This window comes from Micromesistius poutassou (genome assembly GCF_964030765.1).
Source record: "Micromesistius poutassou genome assembly, chromosome: 3".
Lineage (NCBI taxonomy): Eukaryota > Metazoa > Chordata > Actinopteri > Gadiformes > Gadidae > Micromesistius > Micromesistius poutassou.
Window position 1 is genome coordinate 22,425,194 of NC_140273.1, and position 22,164 is coordinate 22,447,357.

The following is a 22,164-nucleotide window of genomic DNA, read 5'->3' on the forward strand; positions in this document are numbered from 1 at the left end:
TTCAAGTGCCGGTATAAATAGTTGACAACAGATCTCGGGTCAGTCAGGAACACGGAAGAAACCGCGGCTTTGGCGATCACGAGATCGCGTTGTCTGAAATCGCAATTTTGATCAGAAAACGATAAATCGTTCAGCCCTAGTCTCAACCATAGTAGTGTTTTTGTCTGTTGTGACTGTGGTCGAGGGCTGCTCTTGCGTGGTTGTAAGCTTCTTGGAGGGAGGCTCTAAGAGTCTCTGGGTAAGGCACACCGGGTTCATCCACACCGTCACAGGAAGGTTGTGTTATGAGGTCGAGTGGGGTGTCCAGCTCCCGACCATACAGCATCATGGAGGGACTAAGTCCTGTGCTCTCATGGGGGGCTGTACGCAGTGCAAAACAGATTTGGGACAGAAACTTATCCCTCAACGTTGCTTGTCCCCAACGTAGGCACGTATGGCAGTTTTAAGTGTCCTGTTCACCTGTTCTGTTGCGTTTGTTTGAGGGTGGTAAGCAGTGGTGAGCCTGTGCACCGAGCCAAGGGTCGAAGTGACATTTTCGAACAACTCACTCACAAAGGGCGAACCTCTGTCAGAGATAAGGTAGGTTGGGGCACCGTGTCTGGAAAAAACTTCACTCAAACTTTCCAGCCGCCACTTGAGCTGTCGCTTCCCTGACTGCACACACCTCAATCCACTTGGAGAAATAGTCAACAAAGACTAGTAAGTACGCATTTCCTGATGGCGTGCGGGGCAGTGGACCCACATAATCCACTCCTGCGTACTCCCAGGGTTTCAGAGGCAAGATAGGGACCATGAGGCCAGCCAGTTTCCTCTGACACGGCTTGGTGAGTTGACGGCTTGAGAGTCTTCGAAACACCAAGATGACCTGCAGTGGGGTTATCATGATAGCAGCTGAGCAAGGTGACCTGCAGTGGGGTTGTCATGATAGCAGCTGAGCAAGGTGACCAGCAGTGGGGTGGTCATGATAGCAGCTGAGCAAGATGACCTGCAGTGGGGTGGTCATGATAGCAGCTGAGCAAGATGCCCTGCAGTGGGGTGGTCATGATAGCAGCTGAGCAAGGTGCCACGGACTGATGTTGGGGCATAGAATTTCAGTTCTTTCAAGGGGTGCAAACCACATCTTGTTTTTGGGTCTTTGTAGTAAAGCAGGCTGTCATAAACAACATACTGTGGGGGGGTTGTCCAAATCCGTGTCAACTTGTGTGTTTGTTTCAAGATTTCTGAGAAGCTGGCCTGTGACTGAGTCATCCAGTTGTAGTTGTCTCACATGTGAACGATCTGCCAGCAGCACAGGGGGCAGAGAGCGGAGATCCAAACTGCCAATGACAGCATGCTCTGGTAAGAGATCTGTGGGGGTGTTGCAGGATAGTGGTAGTGGATTGCGAGATAGTGCATCCAGCACAGTGTTGTGGGCACCAGGCTTATGCTTTATGTTGAAATCAAAGTCTTAGAGACCAATGGGCTAGTCTGCCGCAGGGGTTTTGGCAGGACATTAGCCACTTGAGGCTGCTGTGGTCTGTGAAGACTGTCACGTGGAGGCCCTAAACATGAGGCCTAAAATGTTCCAGAGCCCATATCATGGCTAAACACTCATTTTCGGGGGTAGAATGAGGCTTCTCCGCTTTGTGTAGGGAGCGGCTTGCGCCACAACCACCTCTCGACCCTCATCTTTCTGCATCAAGGCCGCTCCAAGGCCAAGATCACAAGCATCAGTGTGAATGAAAAAGGGGCTTTCAAAGTCAGGAAATCATAAGACAGGTGCTGATGTGACACAGTCCTTCAAAATGTTCATGGATTCCTGACATTTTTCATCCCAGTGAAAAGCTGTGTCTTTTCTGGTGTAAGTGTGGAGGGGCTCAGCATGTAAGTCCAAGAAACTCAGTAAGTCCAAGGAACTGCCTTACATTTTTCACAGAGGACGGGGTTTTGAACTCCACCACCGCTCTGATTTTGTCCATGTCTGGTTTAATGCCTGTGGGTGCGATCGGTAGCCGAGGAAAGTGAACTCGCTCAGGCAGAACTGACATTTCTTGAGCTTCAAAGACAGACCAGTAGCTCTCAGTCTGTTCAGTACTTCCTGTAGATCAGCCATGTGCTGCTCAAAAGTGGGGGAAGCAACAACAATGTCAGCGCATGTTTTGTAGATAAGGCCAGCAAGCACATTGTTCATTAGTCTCTGAAATGTGGCAGGTGCGTTGCAGAGGCCAAAGGGGAGCACGCGGAACTGGAAGAGACCACAGTGTGATATGAAGGCGGTTTTTGGTCGTTCAAGCCTCTAAAGTCCACACAGAACCTAGGGTCAGAACCGGGTCTGGTTACGATCACGACTGGGGCAGACCATGGGCTAGTAGAAGGCTCAATTATGCCGTCTTGCAGCATCTGTTGTACTTGCTCCTCGATGGTTTTCTTTTTTACTGGGGAGGTGCAATAGGGAGAGAGGTTTATAGGTTTTGCATCTCCCATATCGATCATGTGCTCAGTCAGGGAAGTGCGTCCGAGATGACCATCACACATGTTGCCAAACTGGGCGAGGAGACTGAACATGTCCGCTCTCTGCTACTCCTCCAGCCTTGCCTCAGCAACTTTAGTCACAAGGTTGGACTGCAGGGTGTCTAGGGACATGACGGTTCCTCCTTCAATGGGCGTTTTGAGAGCACAGTCATCTTCTACATCTGCCATAGGACAAGGGACGTCATCCATGAATACAGTTCTGGAGGGGATATGGACGGTTATTGAGGCTCGGATCATAAAATCCATTCCCAGGATGAAAGGGGTTGTCAGGTTTTGGATTATGGCAAAACGCTGGTAAAAGCTCTTGTTCATGAAGCCAATAGATAGCCAAGTGACACCGTCAGGGGTGCAAGGAGCGTTGTCTGCGAGGCTCACAGGTGGACCTGTCCACTGAAGTGTTTTGTTCAGATAGGTGTTACGCCCTCGGACAAGGTCTGCTCTTACACATGAAAGCGAAGCACCTGTGTCCAAAGTGGCCTCCACCGACACAGCGTTAAAGTTGACTTTGGCCCTGAGTGGTGTGTTCCAGGGAGCCATAGACTCATTGTCCTCAATGTGGCCCAGAACTCGTTGTTCTTGAAGGGTTGTTGTAGGTGGGTGAGGCTTACTTAGCTTCTGGAGGGAGGATTCCCTCGATGAAAAGTCCTCCCTCCCCTGAAGTTCCCCGACTGCCTGGAGGGCAGGCCTCACTGGGTGTGGGGCGATGACATGTGGGGCTCAGCGTTGCAGCTCGGGCAAGTGCGAGATGTGAATCCGGACCGAGAGCATCTAAAGCAGTAGGGCATTGTTTCGGTTCTCCCTGAAAGGTGCAGGAGGAGTCTGGTGGCTCCTCTGCCCGAGGACCACATGGCGCTCGTGAGCTCACAGCAACAAGTCCATTGATGAGGGGATAAGTGTGCTGTATAGGGCTACCCTATATTTCTCCAGAGAGTGTTTGCAAATGAGCTCAATCTGTTCCGGCTGCGGTGGTGGGGTATTTGGTTTTTTTAATTCACTCAACATATGAGCCACAAATGTGGGGAGGGGCTCATCCTGTGCTTGGACGCGGTCTAGAATCCTCTCAGGACATGTTCTTGATGGTCAGGTGGCAGAAAAACTGTTCTAAAGAGCTGGCTGAACTGTGACCAAGTGACGACATGTGAACTGAGAGCTTTGAACCATTTTTTGGGCTCCTTTCCGAGAAAGTGAGGCAGTTCATTTAGTATCTGAGCCTCAGTCAGGTTTAGTGAGGTTCTGTAGGTTTTCACAGCCTGTAACCATTCCTCAGGGTTAACGTTTGCATCTCCAGTGAACACAGGGGGCTCCAGCTTAGCGTGATGTAATGCAGAAGCAGTCATCCTTGACGTGGTGCTGAGTTCAAGTGAATGTGGCTGTAAGAGAGTCTGAGTGCCCAGCCTGAGCTCCAGAGTGGAATTTTGTATCCTGGGGTATTTGATTTGATTTATTTAAACTCGGAAATTCATTGAGGGCAAAGCCCTCATTATATAGGGTATAGGCTTCTCAATAGACACGGTAGGGGCATATGGAGTAGAAGTGGCCTGGGGCCTCATGTACTAAGACTTGCGTGGATTTCTGACTAAAACTTTGTGGATGCCAAAATCTGGAAAGCTGCTGCGTACAAAAAAATCTGGCTGTATCAATCCTTGCGTAAGCACAATTTCTGAATCGGCTGATAAGCCAGTCATCATCATGAGCCAAAATATCATAATAGTCACAGAACACCCGTTCATTTTGAATGCGACCATTCGCAATATCTTCACACACACACACACACACACAATAATATTGCAGTCAAGAATTTCACAACAAATGCGTGAAGAGAGATCAATTAGCCCAGATGTAATGCGTGGTCCGGAAAATATGTAACGTTTAATAAACAATCCATCACTGAAAATAATATTGCTGGGGCTTCCTCTTAATTTCCTTTTAATTCCAATATTGACAATTTAGTTTGGTCTGTTTAAGTTTAGCCTAACAAGTGTCACATTATGCGTCTCGACAACAATAACGCATGACTGAAGATCACGCATCCCGACGTTCAGATCCACTTTGAACTAGCCTTATATTGCAATATTACTTCATGAGTAATATTGCATACTGCATACTGTCCCAATGCGACAGTATGCTGCGCTGCAGGCTCAGGGAGTCATTTAAACATTCCCGCAGTCTCTCAACCTCTGCTTCTAGGTCCTGGACCTTTCCTTCAAGGCCTTCAGTTGTATGAGTAGGAATAGTGTATTTTGTGAGAGATTCAATGTCCACGTCAACGTCAGAGTCAAACTCATCAAGCTGCACATCTGGGTGGGAAGCCATTATGCTTCTATACTTTAAATTGTACACCTTAAAGTTACCACAACAGTGTTGTTTAAGAGCAGCAGAAAATTAACTGTCCATACAGAGTGCAGTTGAATAAAAATCTACCCTTAAAGCTAGAAAATAAAAATTGACCTAAATGACAGGTTGCAAGGCACAATAATAAATATTACGAATCAACGTAAATTAACTGTATACCGCTATCATCACGTGAAAATAACAGTTTTTAACATGCAAGGAGATTTTTTTATTTTTTTTACTCACATAGTCCAGTCTATCCACGAAAAAGATAATTAATCCACAATCCGGGCAGAAAAGAAGCTTGGTGTCCCTTAATCCACAGTGTTCAATGATTGAAAAGTTATCTTATCCAGACTGAATGTGAGGTTTTACTTGACGATCTTACCGTAACTTTAATTCCAGAGGAAAGCGAAAGAGAAAGAACAAATCCAAGGCTGCTCACGCGACTCCAACGTAAACTTCACAACAACAGTTAGCTTCGGGAGGTTAGCCTTCGAAACAGCACGGCCACGTCCGGGGAAACGGCATTAAATCTACTCACACGGACACCCAGGGTGGAGAACGCAGTCCGGTCTGGTCCGAGCTTGCGAAGAGAGGTCCAGAGTGGATTCGTTCGGGCTCCAGTCGTAACGGGGGATGGCGCAGGTCAAGGTTACGGTCGTTTAGCAATAGCTCCGGTTAGCATGAAGTCACGGGTAGGATTAACCTCACGATACTTTTATTATATACTGGGACCATATCACGCCAGGTCTCAACGACACTATTTCTATTTGAGCATGCTTTCAAGTACATAGCATAGTTGCAAGGCACAATAATCAATATTATGAATCAACATAAAATAACTGTATACCACTATCATCGCGTGAAAATAACATGCAAGGAGATTTTTATTTATTTTTTACTCACACAGTCCAGTCTATCCGCGAAAAAGATAATTAATCCACAATCTGGGCAGAAAAGAAGCTGGGTGTCCCTTAATCCCCAGTGTTAAGTGTTTGAAAAGTTAAGTAGGGGTGTGACGATACACAAAAGTCACGATTCGGTACGTACCTCGGTTTTTAAGTCACGGTTCGGTATGTCTTTCGGTACAGCAGTTTTTATTATTTTATTTTATTAAACAATTGGATTTTGATTTATTAAATTGTATCAAACAAATGCCTTACACAAAATACATCAAATACAATTGAGGATAAAAACACAATAAAGTCCAGGACTTATTTCCATTGTGGTCCTCAACACAAAACATCAGGACAAGACAAGACAAGACACTAACAGAGTGTGTGTGTGTGTGTGTGTGTGTGTGTGTGTGTGTGTGTGTGTGTGATAATCAATAAAAACTTCATTTAAAAAAATGAAACGTGCATCGAACCGTTAGACCCGTACCGAAAAGATTTCTGTACGAATGAGTATATCGTTACACCCCTAGTGTTAAGTGTCTGAAAAGTTATCTTATCCAGACTGAATGTGAGGTTTCACTTGACGATCTTAGCGTCCTTTTAATTCCAGAGGAGAACAAAAGAGAACGAAATAGAACGAAATAGAACGAAAGCGAAAGCACAAATCCAAGGCTGCTCACGCGACTCCAACGTAAACTACACAGCAACAGTTAGCTTCTGGAGGTTAGCCTTCGAAACAGCACGGCCACGTCCGGGGAAACGGCATTAAATCTACTCACACGGGCACCCAGGGTGGAGAACGCAGTCCGGTCTGGTCCGAGCTTGCGAACAGAGGTCCAGAGTGGATTCGTTCGGGCTCCAGTCGTAACGGGGGATGGCGCAGGTCAAGGTTACGGTCGTTTAGCAATAGCTCCGGTTAGCATGAGGTCACAGGTAGGATTAACCTCACGATACTGTTATTATATACTGGGACCATATCACGCCAGGTCTCAACGGCACTGTTTCTATTTGAGCATATATGCTTTCAAGTACATAGTTCCGAGGTCCCTGCCCACACCAACGCATTACGAACTGAAGATAACTACGGAGACTTGACCGACAGACGGCCGTTAGTCGTAGTAGAGCGGAGGAGCACGCGCACTTCCTCAGGGTCAACGTTAACTTACATAACAGACAGAAGGGAGGCGCCGCCTAGTGGCGCTACATGTCATAGACCTGACTGGTACACTATGTTGATATAGAATATATGATAAAAAATAAAAGTAAAACTAAATGATATAGCAATAGCAGTGATTTTTAGTAATTTTGGTTGTATAAAAGCTAGGAATACATTGTTTGTTGAATGACTACGTAACTGGAATACGAGCAACGCGTTATTACGCAGTGATTGCAGTCAGGAACGTACCATGTCGATGACAACGCTATACACTATATGAAACACTATACACACACACACACACACACAATATATGACACAACTTTTATTAACAATATAAAAAATATAATGACAAAGGATATAAGATTCAAGAAACACGCTAAACTATTTGGTTGTAACCTTTGCGAAAGAGTTTGCAAGGTTTATGGGATGAGTAGTAGAAAAATAATGTAATCTTTTACCTTTGCCTTTTCTCCGTTTTACAAATTATTTTTGGCCCCGAATCAAACATTTTATGGTCATGACTACCGTGACGAATTATTGGCTTGGTTCCAGGCTTAAAACTCTTTATACAACGATTTCACGGAAAGGTCAATGGAGAAAATGAATGGGAAATGTACTTTCGGAACCAGAGCTGTTAACAAAGGGGGGGGGGGATTGATGTTTGTAAAAAGAGTTAAACTGTACGTACCGCCCAATGCTAATTTTCCAGCCTAACGAGATTAAAAGTAGCCCATTGGGCGGGAAACGGCCCAATCTGACTACACTGTCGACTGGGTTGAAGGGACGTGATTAGTTTCAGTTTTGGAGGTTTGCTGCAAAAATCTGAAAAATCGAAGTATCCACAATAGACTACATTTACCCTTTGCTGCATTTGTTGTTCTGTCGTATACATAACTAGAGGGTGCACTGTACTATCTGCACATCACCCCCTTCTGAACTCGAAGTAAATCTCCCATTCAAAATGCATGGGTTTACACATCGTTCTGTGTAGCACGAAAAAAGTCTGACAATCGTGCTCTGGGACACGATTCAATAGGTTCATTTTCGTGACTATGAGCAAGAAATTGGGTTGGGTTCTAACACTGTATTCACTCCATTACCTCTGGTTCCAACAGGCTCTTCTCTCCATTACCTCTGGTTCCAACAGGCTCTTCTCTCCATTATCTCTGGTTCCAACAGGCTCTTCTCTCCATTACCTCTGGTTCCAACAGGCTCTTCTCTCCATTATCTCTGGTTCCAACAGGCTCTTCTCTCCATTACCTCTGGTTCTAACAGGCTCTTCTCTCCATTATCTCTGGTTCTAACAGGCTCTTCTCTCCATTATCTCTGGTTCTAACATGATAGGTCCTCACTCCATATCGCAGGGGTAGGATCACCTTGTACCTCACCCTGGGCCAGTGGCTAATTGATCATGAATCTACAATTAGCAGAGGCTTACTGGAAACCAGAATACAGGAGTAGGAAAAAGTCTTGAAAATTCAAATGATGTTGGTTTAGTTTTTATGAATTCAGGACTTTTATGAAGTCCTGAATTATACCACACGTGCTCACATGATGCCAATGTTTCATTGTGTAATCTTAAAGCATATCACCCATTATGTTTTCTATATGCATGCCAATAACCAAACAAAGCATAAATCCATTCTCAAAACCACATTGAGAGTCCAAAATGAAGCAAAACAAATGAAAGAAACAAGGCAGTTTGCACACAGAATGACATTTTATGTAGTCCTTGAAAACACAATACTAAATCAATAATAAGTACCCTTTTATTAATTTCTGGACAGTAGTAGAAGTTCACTGACTCACCACGTTGTGTCAGTTCAAAATGTTATACATAAAAAAAAATACAATTGTTAAAGCCTTAATAAGAACGCACTATTGCTTAGTATAAAATGAAAGTTCCTCATAGTCATGAGGTTTATCAAACGGAAGAGGAAAGAATCCAAAGTGCAGATAAGTATTTCCTTTAGACAGATATATGGGCAGCATGTCCCTCCCTGGCACTTCCCCACTGTTCGAACCCCCCCCTCCCCCCCAAAGTTTAGCGTGTCGTGCCATCCAGAGGTCGAGGTTGGTTAATAGAATTAAAATCAATGGTGATTGTTGTCCTCTTAGGCTTGAACTCCCTGTAAAGAAACACAGAATTGAGATAGAATTGAATCCAACGTGAATTATGAAGCAGTCTCCCCCATCACTAACTTTTTGTTCAGTTCCAGTGTTCATTTTTTAACCCTTAGAACACACCTGCTTCTAGAGAAAAGTCTTGATTGAGGCTTGATTGAATTTGATGTTTTGACTTCCTGTTTATCCTTTACTGCAGGGCCATTCAACCTCCTTAACAAGTGGGCCACACAGGAAAACCACACATACAGTAACACTATGTCAATGAATCACTACAAATAACTTACTTAAACTGGTGTTAACTTAAGAGATATAGTACTACTACATGGAATAAACTTGTCAGACAGCATAAAATGCAACGTGAGCGTGACTGAGCCAACAGCAGGTTCAGACAGAGCCTGATAGCCGTGTGTATGACAGATTTATTATCATTCGTTTTATTTATCATATTACACTGTAATATGATAAATAAAACAAATGCAAACCAAAAAAGATACATATATATATATTTTTTTGGTTTGCAGGCAACCTCTTGAAGAAGAGCCATATTCAGCCCACGGGCCGCTAGTTGAATAGGCCTGCTTTACTGTGACTAGGGTTAATTATTTAATTAATTTAGAAATACCTTTTTTATCCCTATGAAAAAAAAAAAAAGTACTTCCTTCCTTCCTAAATTCCCTCCACTCCTTTCCACAGCTCCTGGAGCTGTGGGCCAACCCTGCCTCCTCCTGATCTCCCCGTGCATCTGACCAGTGTTCCCTTGACAGATCACGAGAGGACAGGTTGTTGTCTCTACATCCCCCAAGACTCCCACACACGGTCAGAAGCTGCTCACAAACCAGTTCAGGCCCACCAGTTCCCGCCCATTATAAATCACAATACCCCATGGAAATACATATCGAAAAACTCTTAAGTGGGATTCCTGTGGAGTTCGGGAATGTGTGTGTGTGCGTGTTTGTGCGTGTTTCTCACTTGTACTGTATGCCTGCAAAGCCAAGTAACCTCCGAGAAGCAGTCATCATTGGAGTGTCGTGGTACTTGTCAGAGAAATACACCACTTCCTTAATACCTGGTAGGATGTTAAGAACACATTAAGGAGATCTGATACATTCACGACCAAAACGTCGGTGATTACGTCAAATAGCTTTCTGATAGTCCTGACCTCTGCATTACCAGAGGCAATGGAGAGAGGGGTTCATGACTTCATTTGCATATATTTATTTGAATGTATTTATTTGAATATATTTATTTGAGTATATTTATTTGAGTATATTTATTTGAATGTATTTATTTGAGTATATTTATTTGAGTATATTTATTTGAATGTATTTATTTGAGTGTATTTATTTGAGTGTATTTATTTGAATGTATTTATTTGAGTGTATTTATTTGAGTGTATTTATTTGAATGTATTTATTTGAATGTATTTATTTGAATGTATTTATTTGAATGTATTTATTTGAATGTATTCGTCTGTCTGCCACCCACCTGCTTGGATGATGAGCTTGGCACACTCATTGCACGGAAAAAGTGCCACGTAGATAGTGCAGTCTTTCACATCAGCGCTGTTCTTATTCATTATGGCGTTAAGCTCTGCATGGCACACTGGAGGGGTGTTGGTGAGTAGGGGGGGTTAATGGCATGTTATGGCAATGTTGAATAAAATGACATAAACAGGATTATGAAAAGATTAACACACACACACACACACACACACACACACACACACACACACACACACACACACACACACACACACACACACACACACACACACACACACACACACACACACACACACACACACACACACACACACACACCTATATAGAAGTTGATGCCTCAACACTAATTTGTTGGTAATGTCAGAGCACCCTCTATAGATATAGATGAGAAACTACATTTCAGAGGTCAATTGCCATTTCATTCTGGAATATGTATATAAGAGTATGTAATGAAAAGAAAAGGTGCACATTTGACCCCATAAAATCCAAGTTTAACTCACCATAAGGGTACTTTGTGTCCAATTTGTCGTCGGCCGTTCTCGCCCATGGCATAAGGTCATCGTCACAGCCGTTGGGCATTCCATTGTAGCCGATGCCAACAATTTTATTCTCCTTGTTCACTATACAGGCTCCAACCTGTAATTGAGTGAGATTTTCAAGTTATATAATTATATTAAATTATGTTCCAATTAAACATAATAGTGTACAAGTAAAATATAGCAATAAGCTCACAAAGAACTCCATGCCATTGCTCCAAATGAATCGTCACTACAGTGCGTTCACAAATTGGTATTCTTCAGCTAAATACATTTAAAAACAAAACAATGCAGGTCAGACACTGACTGACCTGCAAACGCTGCACCACAACGTCTGGTTAAACAACATGAAAGATACAATTTAATTTCTACAAAACCATCATATTGGCACAAAATACTGATTCCTGTCCCCACTATCAACTGGTAGTGGAGGGGCTGTGGAGAAATACTGCAGCGATTCACATTCTGGGTGATTCTGCAGTTCTGAACGGTTAGTAGTGTAGTGGATCTCTGGATGTGCATCACGCACACGCGCATGCTCGCTTGCACTCACACACGCACGCAGATGTGATTGGGCAGATGTCCTCTGTGTCTTCAAAGAGCACACTTGGAACCTTCGTTTTACAGATGTTGGCTGGCTGTTAATTGTGCAACATCTTCACAGCTGGACTACTTTATATCTGTTCTCAGTCCTGTCCTGATAACTTATGAGGCCAGTGTCTTGTCGGCTACAAAGCGGTTGACGAGTCAACTAACTGGTTCTGCTCCGTCAGCCGGGGTCTGTGGAGGAAGAGCCTAATATGGTCTTCTGCCTTGGCTGCAGTCCATAAGTAATGCACTGTTTTCCTCCGTCATTATCTAATTTGAAGTAGGATTAGTAGTAGATTTAGGATGGCCTTCGAACAACACCATCAACTCAGCCTGTTCCCATTCAACTGAGAGTCGAGTGAACATAGCCTCCAAAACTGGAATCAGCAATTCAGTACCAGATTTGTGGCTGCCGGCTTTCGCCCGCAGTCTGGCAAATCATCTCCACGTTAAGTTCCAGACACTAAATTTAAGCTGACGCAACGGAGCAATGGGTCCACATAATAAGGGAGTTAACACAATTCAATGTTAAATCAAACAGGTCATTTATTTGATATAAAACAACCAAGTGGAAACAAATGTCTAGGGGGATTTAGGCTGGCTTTACACGACAACGATCTGAACACAAACCGCAAAAGTGCCGTTGCGTTCCCACTTTTCATTCCACGTTTAGACGAGTGTCTTTGGGTGGAAATCCACGTGCATACGGTGACGCAAAAGTGTGTGAAATCCGATGTTTGTTGTGGTTTGCCTGTGCTGCACGTGGACGTGACGTAAACGCGTACGGGACGAGAGCCAGCGTGAGCAGCTCAGAGCACACTTTTGCGTTGTTAAAGGGATAGTTCAGGATTTTGGACATCGGGTCTCATTTCCAAGTGAGCCAGTGTGTTATTGATCATTGGAGACCGTTTAACAATTTTCATTCAGTCCTTCTATTTGCAGAGATCGCTGGTGCTAGGCTAGCGCAAGTCGACGGGACCCGCTAGCCTGCCAATAAAAACTGTCTTACCCACTACACGGTACACCCGAGGCAAATCAATTATTACGCCATACTATCAGTGTAAATGTCTGTGTTGATAGAATAATGTTTGAAATGAAACTATCCCTGCATCGCCTTGCATATTGAGGGACTACTTTCTCAGTGCGGCGGACTTTTCTCCGATGTAAGTAAACCGTGAAGCGCACTTCAGTCGGGACACCTTATTAGTAGCCTAGTACAACGGGATTACAGCAAACATATTTATTGAATCATTCATGTACAGTTATTGAATTGTAAACATTGGAACACAATTGTTTACATAAAAAAGTAAAGTTATACAAATCAACCAAATGTATGTGTTCTTTCTGTGTTTGATATAAAGGATATGCAAATGTTCTCTAGTAGCCTACAGTAGTGTTGTGTTCAGAACATCTCAGAGCATCTTGTGCTTCCCTGGAGCCAACATATTGTCCAGTGGCCGAAGGGTATTTGTTTCGCTCACGACACAGGATGGAAGAACACGTTGGTTGCCTCTTCCCAGCGGTGTTCCTTTCAACCCCCACTCTAGAACGATTCGGTAGGCCACCAATCGGTACAGCCAAGAAGGAAAACAAGTAAGCTTTTGGGAGCAGGCTCTTAGCAAAGACTTAAACTTGGGTAATAGCCCACATAAAGATAATGGTCCTACTGCTGTTTATGGTGGTAGACTGATTTGCTGAATTCTCTAGGCTAAAAAGCCTACGGCCTATGCCTACATAGTAATAGCTGGCCATTATCGCCCACTCTTTAGACTGAGGCTGTGGTTGTACATCAAGGGTAAAGAGTAGGCCTAGCCTATAAAGCAGACTTGGAGCCCATGTATGAACATACCATATATAAGAATTGATATGGTATGGCAACTAGGCAACAAATAATAACATTTTGTTTGGATTGCACACTTACAAGAGTGACAACTGGCCGTTGGGTCCATCGGGTCTGGGTCTTCTTTTCCAATTGATTTTATCGAAGGAGAAGAATGATTGGAGCACTCCTCGATTTAGAAGGGGGGGGGGAACCCTGGTGCTCCGTTATGCAGATTGGTTTGTTTCGCTATTCCCAGACACATCTAGATCTTGAAAACTAGTGTCCAGCTCCATTTCTTGAATCTGTGGGATAACTAAGTCCCACTCCCTGCAGCAAAAACATTTGTCGTCTGTCTGCATTTTTCTGCATTCTCTGCACTGGCACCACCAGTCTCCAGACGCTCTGCCCCGGTTCTCTACTGCAGCTCCAGTGGGGGCTGTCTCTACATACGCTCTCCCTCTCTTTCTGCTCTTTGGGCATCCATCTCTCAGTTCTTCGTCCGTGTATTCCGGTTCGTACAGGTACGGTTCGTTGGATCCAAGTAATTCCTCATCGTCTTCAAAATCTTCAAAATCAGACACGTCGCTATGTTGTCTTTCAAACGTGGCCATCTCTTGTGTAATGAATAGGCTAATATTCCTCTATATGTGTGCATCGCACTGTTTCTTGTATACTGTGTATATGTTATATATGGCCTGTGGCCTATATGTATGTATTGTCTGTACCTGTACTGTTATTACTGTAAAGCAGCTTTATATGACAGCATTGGAGTCCGAGACAAATTTCCTTCAAAGGACAATAAAGTGTATCTTATCTTAGCCCTGCTTCGGTAGCGGCAGGTAAATAAACTATAATAGATCCGGTTGCATAGGTGATATCAGTCCGCCGCTGCCGTAGCCTATACAGAAGTATACACTACCCTGCTCCTGAGACACAAGTCCCTCAAAATGCAATGCGATACAAGGATAGTTTAATTTCAAACATTATTCTATCAACACAGACATTTACACTGATAGTATGGCGTAATAATTGATTTGCCTCGGGTGTACTGTGTAGTGGGTAAGACAGTTTTTATTGGCAGGCTAGCGGGTCCCATCGACTTGCGCTAGCCTAGCACCAGCGATCTATGCAAATAGAAGGACTGAATGAAAATTGTTGAAAACGGTCTCCAATGATCAATAACACACTGGCTCACTTGGAAATGAGACCCGATGTCCAAAATCCTGAACTATCCCTTTAACCCTTTAGACGGATACGATTTCCACTCTGGAGGGTGGGTTAATTTTTTTGCATTTTTAAGCCCCGAAAACGCTGTCGCCGTCTAAACGAAAGGCACATCTGATAAAATATTTTGTCGGTTTCACCCGGGAGCGTTGTCGTGTAAAGCCAGCCTTAGATTACCTGAAAGGTACACGTGGAAAAGTACACATGTGACCAAACCAAGCAGCATCCACCAAAGGGGTGCCCCCTGAAGTAGAGTGGAACCCTGCTTATATACGCCACCACCCAGGTGTGGTCAATCAGGTCGTTAGGAACCTTGCAGTGGCAGCTATGACCCAGAAGGGGGGAGCAGGGGGTGGTCACACACGGGTCCACATGGGTCCAGATCCCATGTTCAGACGCAAGGCTGAAGAGCTCAGCCAATGAACTAGAGAGGACCGCTCACTGGTGGAATCTACGGCAGCCTCAAAAGGGTGATCTTCAACAAGGTCACTAGCACTGCTGTCCAACAGACCCACAGTACTGAGGGGTGATGGGAAGGGAGAGGACACCGCAACAAAAGCTACGGCCGGGCCTGCCCCGAGGAGGAAGTCCATCGCCATTTGGCAAGGGGAGTACGATACCACACACACACACACACACACACACACACACACACACACACACACACACACACACGATATGAGGTGATCTACCTGAGAGCTAGGGTCCTTGCTTCTCTGAGCCGACAGGAACGCCACGGCCATAAAGTACTCCGGCCATTCCAAGTAGTCCTCCCTCTTCGTCGTTGCACTGAGAGAAGAGATGAGAGGAGAGTGAGAATGAGAGGCCGATGTAGGAGCAGAGCCATTCACAATTTAAACAAACGACATAACAAGTTACAGTTTCACCAAGTTTGGCTTTTACCTTCATAATAACCAACCAATATTTTTACCCAAGTTTGTGAAACGTAATGCTTGTTGTACAAAGTAATGATAATGGAAGCCCCTTTCTGATGATTGTGAATGGCGCTACCAGAAAATGTACCAATATATACACCATATACCAGTATATCATTGAGGAGTAAATTACATACCAGAGAAACCAGCCTTAGCATTGGTCACAATACGTGTTTGTAGTACCCATTCAACCCATTAGCAAGACATTTGAAGCACCTTGGGTTGCCTTGCTGTATGAAATGCGGTATGCGATATAAATACATTTACATTTATTTCCGTTAACACACATCTCCTGCTCTTCGCAGGATTTTTTTATTCAAATATGTATTACTAGCTCGATATGAGAGACTTCTTTCCCAGGGACTTCATCATAGATGTGATTTCCCCAATTTCACTCAACCCCTAAAAGGTAAAGCAAGGGGACATTCTGTAAGCAACTGGGCACACATCAGCACAGCAGAGAGATGTGAAATAGCTTAATAGCTTAATAGCTTTAATAGCTTGGCTGTCGTCACCTGCAACTGTCTTGCCTGGCTAGACCATCATACCGGCTTTTTTATGCATGTAAAAAAATAATAACTGGCGTAAAAATAATAAAATGTACTTTGTGCGCGCGTATAAAATACCTGCAGTTAATGCGACTAGGGGGTGTAACGCATCAATTAAGTCACAGACGGGATCGTTGCCCAGATACGTGACCAAAACAACCATGACACAAACCATGGTCATCATGCACCATGAACTCACCCACACAGAGAATACAGAATACAGCCAATGGTGTACTGATTTGACCATTTGGCAGGTATAAAAATAGAATAAGAGTAACATTCAAACTCGCCCTCCACACCGGAGCCTTCATCAGCGCAGCAGGAATAAGAGAAGCCCAATCAGTCAAATAGGACTGATACCCACATCCATCCATCCAGAATGGGTGAATGTCAGTCAACACTGTAAAGCGCTTTGGATAAAAGAGGATAAATGAGGACCATTTACCAAGTCAATTTACGGCCCGAAGCAGTCGGGGCATCACTGGAACGAGATGCCCCACACATGTCTAGTAGATGAGAGGCAGGGAAGACAAGACGTCACTTGTTTACTGTTCCACAGGCGACATGACAGGGGTCATGTTTGGTGTGTAAAACGTTGACATTTCACTATGCCATGTTTTTGTTTTGTTTATTTAGTTATGTAAACGTTGTACAGTGTGCACGTCATTCATAAGTGGGCGTGTTGAGAGTGGATGAGTGTATGAACGCACGTAACTGTATTTGTTCAGGAGGAATAATATAAATAACAGTATTTGTTCAGGAGGAGGCGCTGTTGCGCCGAATATGGCATGAGGCCACATGTGATGTCACCACTACGACTCACAGACACACACAAACACACACTATCTCTCTCTCTCTCTCACATACACTCACACAAAATCTCTCTCTCTCTCTCTGCACAAGTTCGGACAAAACTCCAGCATTACCGCATTCCTATAGTCTCTCTCTCTCTCTCTCTCTCTCTCTCTCTCTCTCTCTCTCTCTCTCTCTCTCTCTATAAACAAGAGATAAATGGCTGAAGAGACAAACGTCTGCACGGCTGTTCATCCTTTAGAACTATTATTCCGCTACGAAGAAGGCAGGCAGAAGGTATACGCCTGACCTGTTAACGCCCTGGCTCGGACTCCGATTTTTCTAGTTAATCAGACGTAAAACATGTGGACAAGGGAGACTGTCATGACTGTCATAAGGCCACTTCAGAGAACCCTTTTCCATTTAACATGTTTTCTTGCAGTAGGATACACACACTCAGACTACAGCTGCCACGTCCGTGCCGTGACAGTAACCGGTCGGCCGGGTTATACCACCAAGACATCAGATACCAAGGCTATAGTTTGCATTTCTGAGCGACTGTCAGAACAGATCGCAAAGGAGGGTCTGAATTAATGTGTCAATAAAGTTAACCTGCAGGTGAACACGTTACCTAGCTGCAACAGGTGACGTTTCCCCGGTCGTGTTTGTCTCCATGTTGCAGAGATGAGCGTCCAGTGTCCGCGGTGCGGAGCTCCTCAGCGCGTTCTGTTGACACCCAGCGCGTCAAAGCGTGGAGTTCTCCCGCCACGGAACCTGTCACGTGTTTCCGTAGTTTCCAAATATGGATTCGTGTGGAGAGACCGCGAGACCAGCGCAAATCATTGCCAGGATTGCATCCTCGCGAGATTATCTGAGCGCCGGCGATGCGCCCTCTCTCTCCCCCGCTAGAGGCATAAGACATCTTATAAAGTAGACGCAGCATTGGTATTCCTGCTCAAATGAGCGGACCGTCGAAAATAGGAATCAGGGGATTACTTTTGTTTTACTGATTACTGGATTACTGTTGTATTTTGTGAAAAAAATATTACCACAGAGTTGAGAAGGAGCAAAGATCTTCAATAGTACTGAAATCGTAGCCGCTAGCAAACTTTTTCAAATTGCTTGTCAATGAAATGAAGAAATTACGTAGGCCTACTTCATTGTTTCCCACAGACCAGGTAGCAATGTGCCAGTTCAATGTGCCAGTTCAGACCAAAGATTCGCGACGCAACTGCTTGCAACTCGCAACTCCTTGCGACGAGACGGGCTGAGACGTTCTAAAAACGGGGCAGTTCACACTGCTGCACCGGGCGGCGATTATTTTTATTTTTATTTTGGTTGAGAGTAGGCTAGAGTTGCTGTGTTTCGCCATTCTCCACTACTTCTGCATTGTAGTAATTCGCTGGAGATTAGTTTGTTTAGATCCCGCTAGTTGCATTGCATTCTTTTGTAGTGGCGACTTCTCGACTGCAAGGGAAGCTCGGCTTCACCTAAAATTTCGAAAATTAAATGGTCAGATATTATAGTTATCTGACCATATGCTCTCAAACCTGGTCGGAGCAGGTGCCCAGAGATAGGCTCGTTCAGAGCCTAGCTCTCTATCTCTCTATCGTTCAGAGCCTATGTTGTTTCTCCTTCCTCTGACAGATGTACTTAATGCAAGTCGCTTTGGATGAAAGCGTCTGATAAACGCCCTGAATGTTAATGTCAACATAACCACAGTCATATTGCCCTCTGACCTCTGACCCTGGCTCTGCTGCGACCCCTCAGGTCCTCCAGGGCTGCTCTGAGCCGGTGGAGCTGGGCTCGGCCTGCTCCGACTGGTGGCAGCAGAGCCTCTCTGTCAAGGCCCCGCTGAGCGGGCCTCATCAGCCAGGTACCACCCTGTCCCTGGTCCTCTGGAGTACCTTCTGTAGGAGGGGTTCTCCTCTCCAGAGACCACCCTCTCCCTGGTCCTCTGGAGAACCTTCTGTAGGAGGGGTTCTCCTCTCCAGAGACCACCCTGTCCCTGGTCCTCTGGAGAACCTTCTGTAGGAGGGGTTCTCCTCTCCAGAGACCACCCTCTCCCTGGTCCTCTGGAGAACCTTCTGTAGGAGGGGTTCTCCTCTCCAGAGACCACCCTCTCCCTGGTCCTCTGGAGTACCTTCTGTAGGAGGGGTTCTCCTCTCCAGAGACCACCCTCTCCCTGGTCCTCTGGAGAACCTTCTGTAGGAAGATGCCACGCTCAGTCAGTAACTTAAATCTAACAGTAGTCTATGAGTAATACATCGGCGGTAACCACTGTTTTTGGGGTATATTGCGAAATTGCGCTAGCTGGACATTCTGTGGTATTGGATGTGTTTGAATAAAATACATCCAATACACGGAATGTCCAGCTGGTGGCTCCACTGAGGCTATAGTAACGATGCCTCTTAGCGCTCTACGAGTGTGCCTGGAGCCCTCGTTAGCTACGAGGGTTTTAACGACGTTCGTTACGCAACGATGCTTTCGGTAAACGGGTCTGAAAACTCTACGATGCTCGTACGATGAACTTTACGACCCACTTAGGCTAACGATGCTTTCGGGAAACGGGGCCCAGGGTTGGTTCAGGCAGCCTCACCTGGCCCGACCCACACTGATTGAGTCTGATCGGGCTGGGCGAGGCTGCACAACTGTTGCACATTGAGCAATCAATTAGTTAATTAGCTAGACCAGCCCCCAGCCCGCACACACTCCGGGAGATGTCCTGCCCGGCGACATGCAGCACCAGCACAGCACACGCCCACAACATGTGTCATCGTTTAAAGTGTACATTCTGTGTGTTCTCAGAGACGATGGACCAAGCGTCCCTCAGGGATGCTGTGTCTTATGAACAAATGCAGGTCTGTTTCTACATGTTGCCGTTTAAAATGGATTCCCCATTCCTCTACTCCGTCCAAAGTGTCCCACAACATTGAGAGTGCATACATGTTATTGATTTCTAGATTTCTGTATTCATGAGTTATTATTTTTTTTTTTTATGGATCGAACAGTGAAGACAGACAGGAAAGTAGACTGATACAGAGAAGGAATAATATCGGCATAATGTGGGTCCAGAAGCCTCAAGGTCGTTATCGTTTCCATACCAAATAAATACTATTTGGCTCAGTACTGCATGAAAATGTGCGCAAAACCAATTTTGCCCTACCCTTATTTGACTGACACATTTTACTACACATTTACAGGTTTGATTATATATCGGAGGCCATGTAAATGGCCTTTTGTCTAGACAAATTTAACTTTCCAGTAAGTCTGGCGGGATCAGTCTTGGATTCGCTCAATTAGTTTCACGTTTCCATTTGGTCATTTAGCTTCATGTAAGCGTTCATGCATCCTTCAAGTTGGGCTGAGATACGCGCATACAATCAAAATGTACTTTTATGAATCTCCACACACGGACACAGAGTTCACCAATGTTTTTGTTTGGGTTAGTAACCTGCTGTTTATTGGTCAGAATCGTTCTTTCTGGTCCCTGTGTGATTGATCCGGTTTGAAGCGGTGACGCTTGGTTCTGGTCCGTTTCAGGCGGTCATCGAGGAGGTACTGGAGGAGAGCCCATACTACGAAGGGACAGGAGCCAGGTGACCGTAGCCTAGGGTCAGAGAGGTCAAGGTCATCAACACATGTTCACTAGCCCTCCCCTCTGACCCTAGGGTCAAAGGTCAAGGTCATCAACACATGTTCACTAGCCCTCCCCTCTGACCCTAGGCTCAGAGAGGTCAAGGTCATCAACACATGTTCACTAGCCCTTCCCTCTGACCCTAGGCTCAGAGGTCAAGGTCATCAACACATGTTCACTAGCCCTCCCAAGAAGTTCACACCGCTCTGTTTAAAAGAGAACAAGCTCAATACATAATTATTATTTGAATAATTACTATTATTAGTATTTTGATATGAAATGCAATCTATATTTTTTTTTTGGGGGGGGGGGGGAAATGTACTGATTCCTTTGATTAAATAAATACAATCAATTCGTTTTTGGTTTTTTTTGTCCATGCATTGTGTAACAGGCAATAAATGTCTAATTTATGAATTGGGTGTGACTGTACGGATATTTGATGTATGACTATAATGTCATCGCCTTGTTTTTGTTTGTATAAAATATGTACAGATATAGATTTAATACATGTAAATGTTTGACTAATATATTGGAACACTGTTCAAATATACAATATAAGAATATTAAAGTAACAATATAACGTATTCTTTTATTATCATTTTATTGTCATTTGAAACATTTAGTGTCATTTGGATTTCTGTACGTTTTGATAACGTGAATAAACAAACGCAACTATAAAGACTTTCATAGTTGCATAATTTGCCCAAATGTTGTAATTTGCATATTTAAGTTAAGTAAGTTGTGTTCTATTTTTTTATGTTCTATAATAGTAATTGTATCAATACAGTTATAGTTAATTAGTTATGTTACACATTAGGCATTTATTTTTTTTATTATTTTTATTATTTTCATCAAAAGGAAATACACCATCATACGGTGTAATTTCATACTTCAATCAGCATACAATTCCTGGTAGCAACAGTATTCCTCTACTCCATATGGTTTTAAACCACACTCACACATCCACATAATATATAGCATTTATTCCCACTCATCCACATATCGTTCACCTTTTAAACACACAAACCCAAACACACACCCACAGTTTGTAACCCAAACCCACCCACCCACTCCCACCCCCGCTCAATCTATGACGGCGCACACCTGCATGTAGTTCCGCTGATTATTCGCTGATTATTTCGCGGGTCTCGGTGCGGATGGCGCTGCGTCTCCATTGAGCCTCACTGTGCTGCTGCTGCTCGCGCTCCGTCAGCTGTTGGCTCCACCACAGGTTAGATTGAAAAAGTATATTATAAATATTGACGTTATTTTAGTAGTTTAACCGAAACATGCTTAGAAACGTCCGGTTGAAGTTATAAAAGTAACTAATGATCCGTCTGGTCCTTTTGTTTTCCAGGTTGACTGTCGGGTTAATTAACGAACACTTTTTGAAGTAAAACGGCCCGCTACATCCGGACCTGCTGTGAGTAGGACACTTATTTATAATTTATCTTAATTGTTTTTTACTCTAGGCCTACTTGATAAGTTGAATAATGGTAGTTCTGGATGTATGTCGTCGTAAGCTGTTTTTAATTGAGTTAATTGATATTTTT

At 44.2% G+C, this 22,164-nt stretch overlaps 1 protein-coding gene and 2 pseudogenes across 3 annotated transcripts; all 3 read right to left on the reverse strand.

Annotated features, from left to right (window-relative positions):
* Positions 1-2,556: 2,556 nt before the first annotated feature.
* Positions 2,557-4,824, reverse strand: LOC311341154 (annotated as a pseudogene). Its single transcript has 3 exons — positions 4,610-4,824; positions 3,377-3,906; positions 2,557-2,710 (listed from the first exon to the last, which is right to left on the reverse strand). The product of its transcript is annotated as an uncharacterized misc_RNA (transcript).
* A 3,800-nt stretch (positions 4,825-8,624) lies between these two features.
* Positions 8,625-17,731, reverse strand: dctd (dCMP deaminase). Its single transcript, XM_084466271.1, has 6 exons — positions 17,606-17,731; positions 15,392-15,488; positions 11,030-11,165; positions 10,513-10,629; positions 9,997-10,093; positions 8,625-9,029 (listed from the first exon to the last, which is right to left on the reverse strand). The coding sequence occupies exons 1-6, from the start codon at positions 17,647-17,649 to the stop codon at positions 8,945-8,947; spliced, it is 576 nt and encodes a 191-aa protein (XP_084322397.1). The 5' UTR covers positions 17,650-17,731; the 3' UTR covers positions 8,625-8,944.
* On the reverse strand, positions 13,031-14,086 carry LOC311340434 (annotated as a pseudogene). The gene is made up of 2 exons: positions 13,575-14,086; positions 13,031-13,231 (listed from the first exon to the last, which is right to left on the reverse strand). The product of its transcript is annotated as an uncharacterized misc_RNA (transcript).
* Positions 17,732-22,164: the final 4,433 nt, after the last annotated feature.

Excerpts from the sequence above, each read along its gene's own strand:
- dctd (XM_084466271.1), bottom strand. The coding sequence starts at position 17,649 with ATGGAGACAAACACGACCGGGGAAACGTCACCTGTTGCAGCTAG. Across the intron at positions 15,489-17,605 it reads ACGTCACCTGTTGCAGCTAG|TGCAACGACGAAGAGGGAGG; the intron begins GTAACGTGTTCA and ends CTCTTCTCTCAG. Across the intron at positions 9,030-9,996 it reads TTTGCAGGCATACAGTACAA|GGAGTTCAAGCCTAAGAGGA; the intron begins GTGAGAAACACG and ends GTTTCTTTACAG.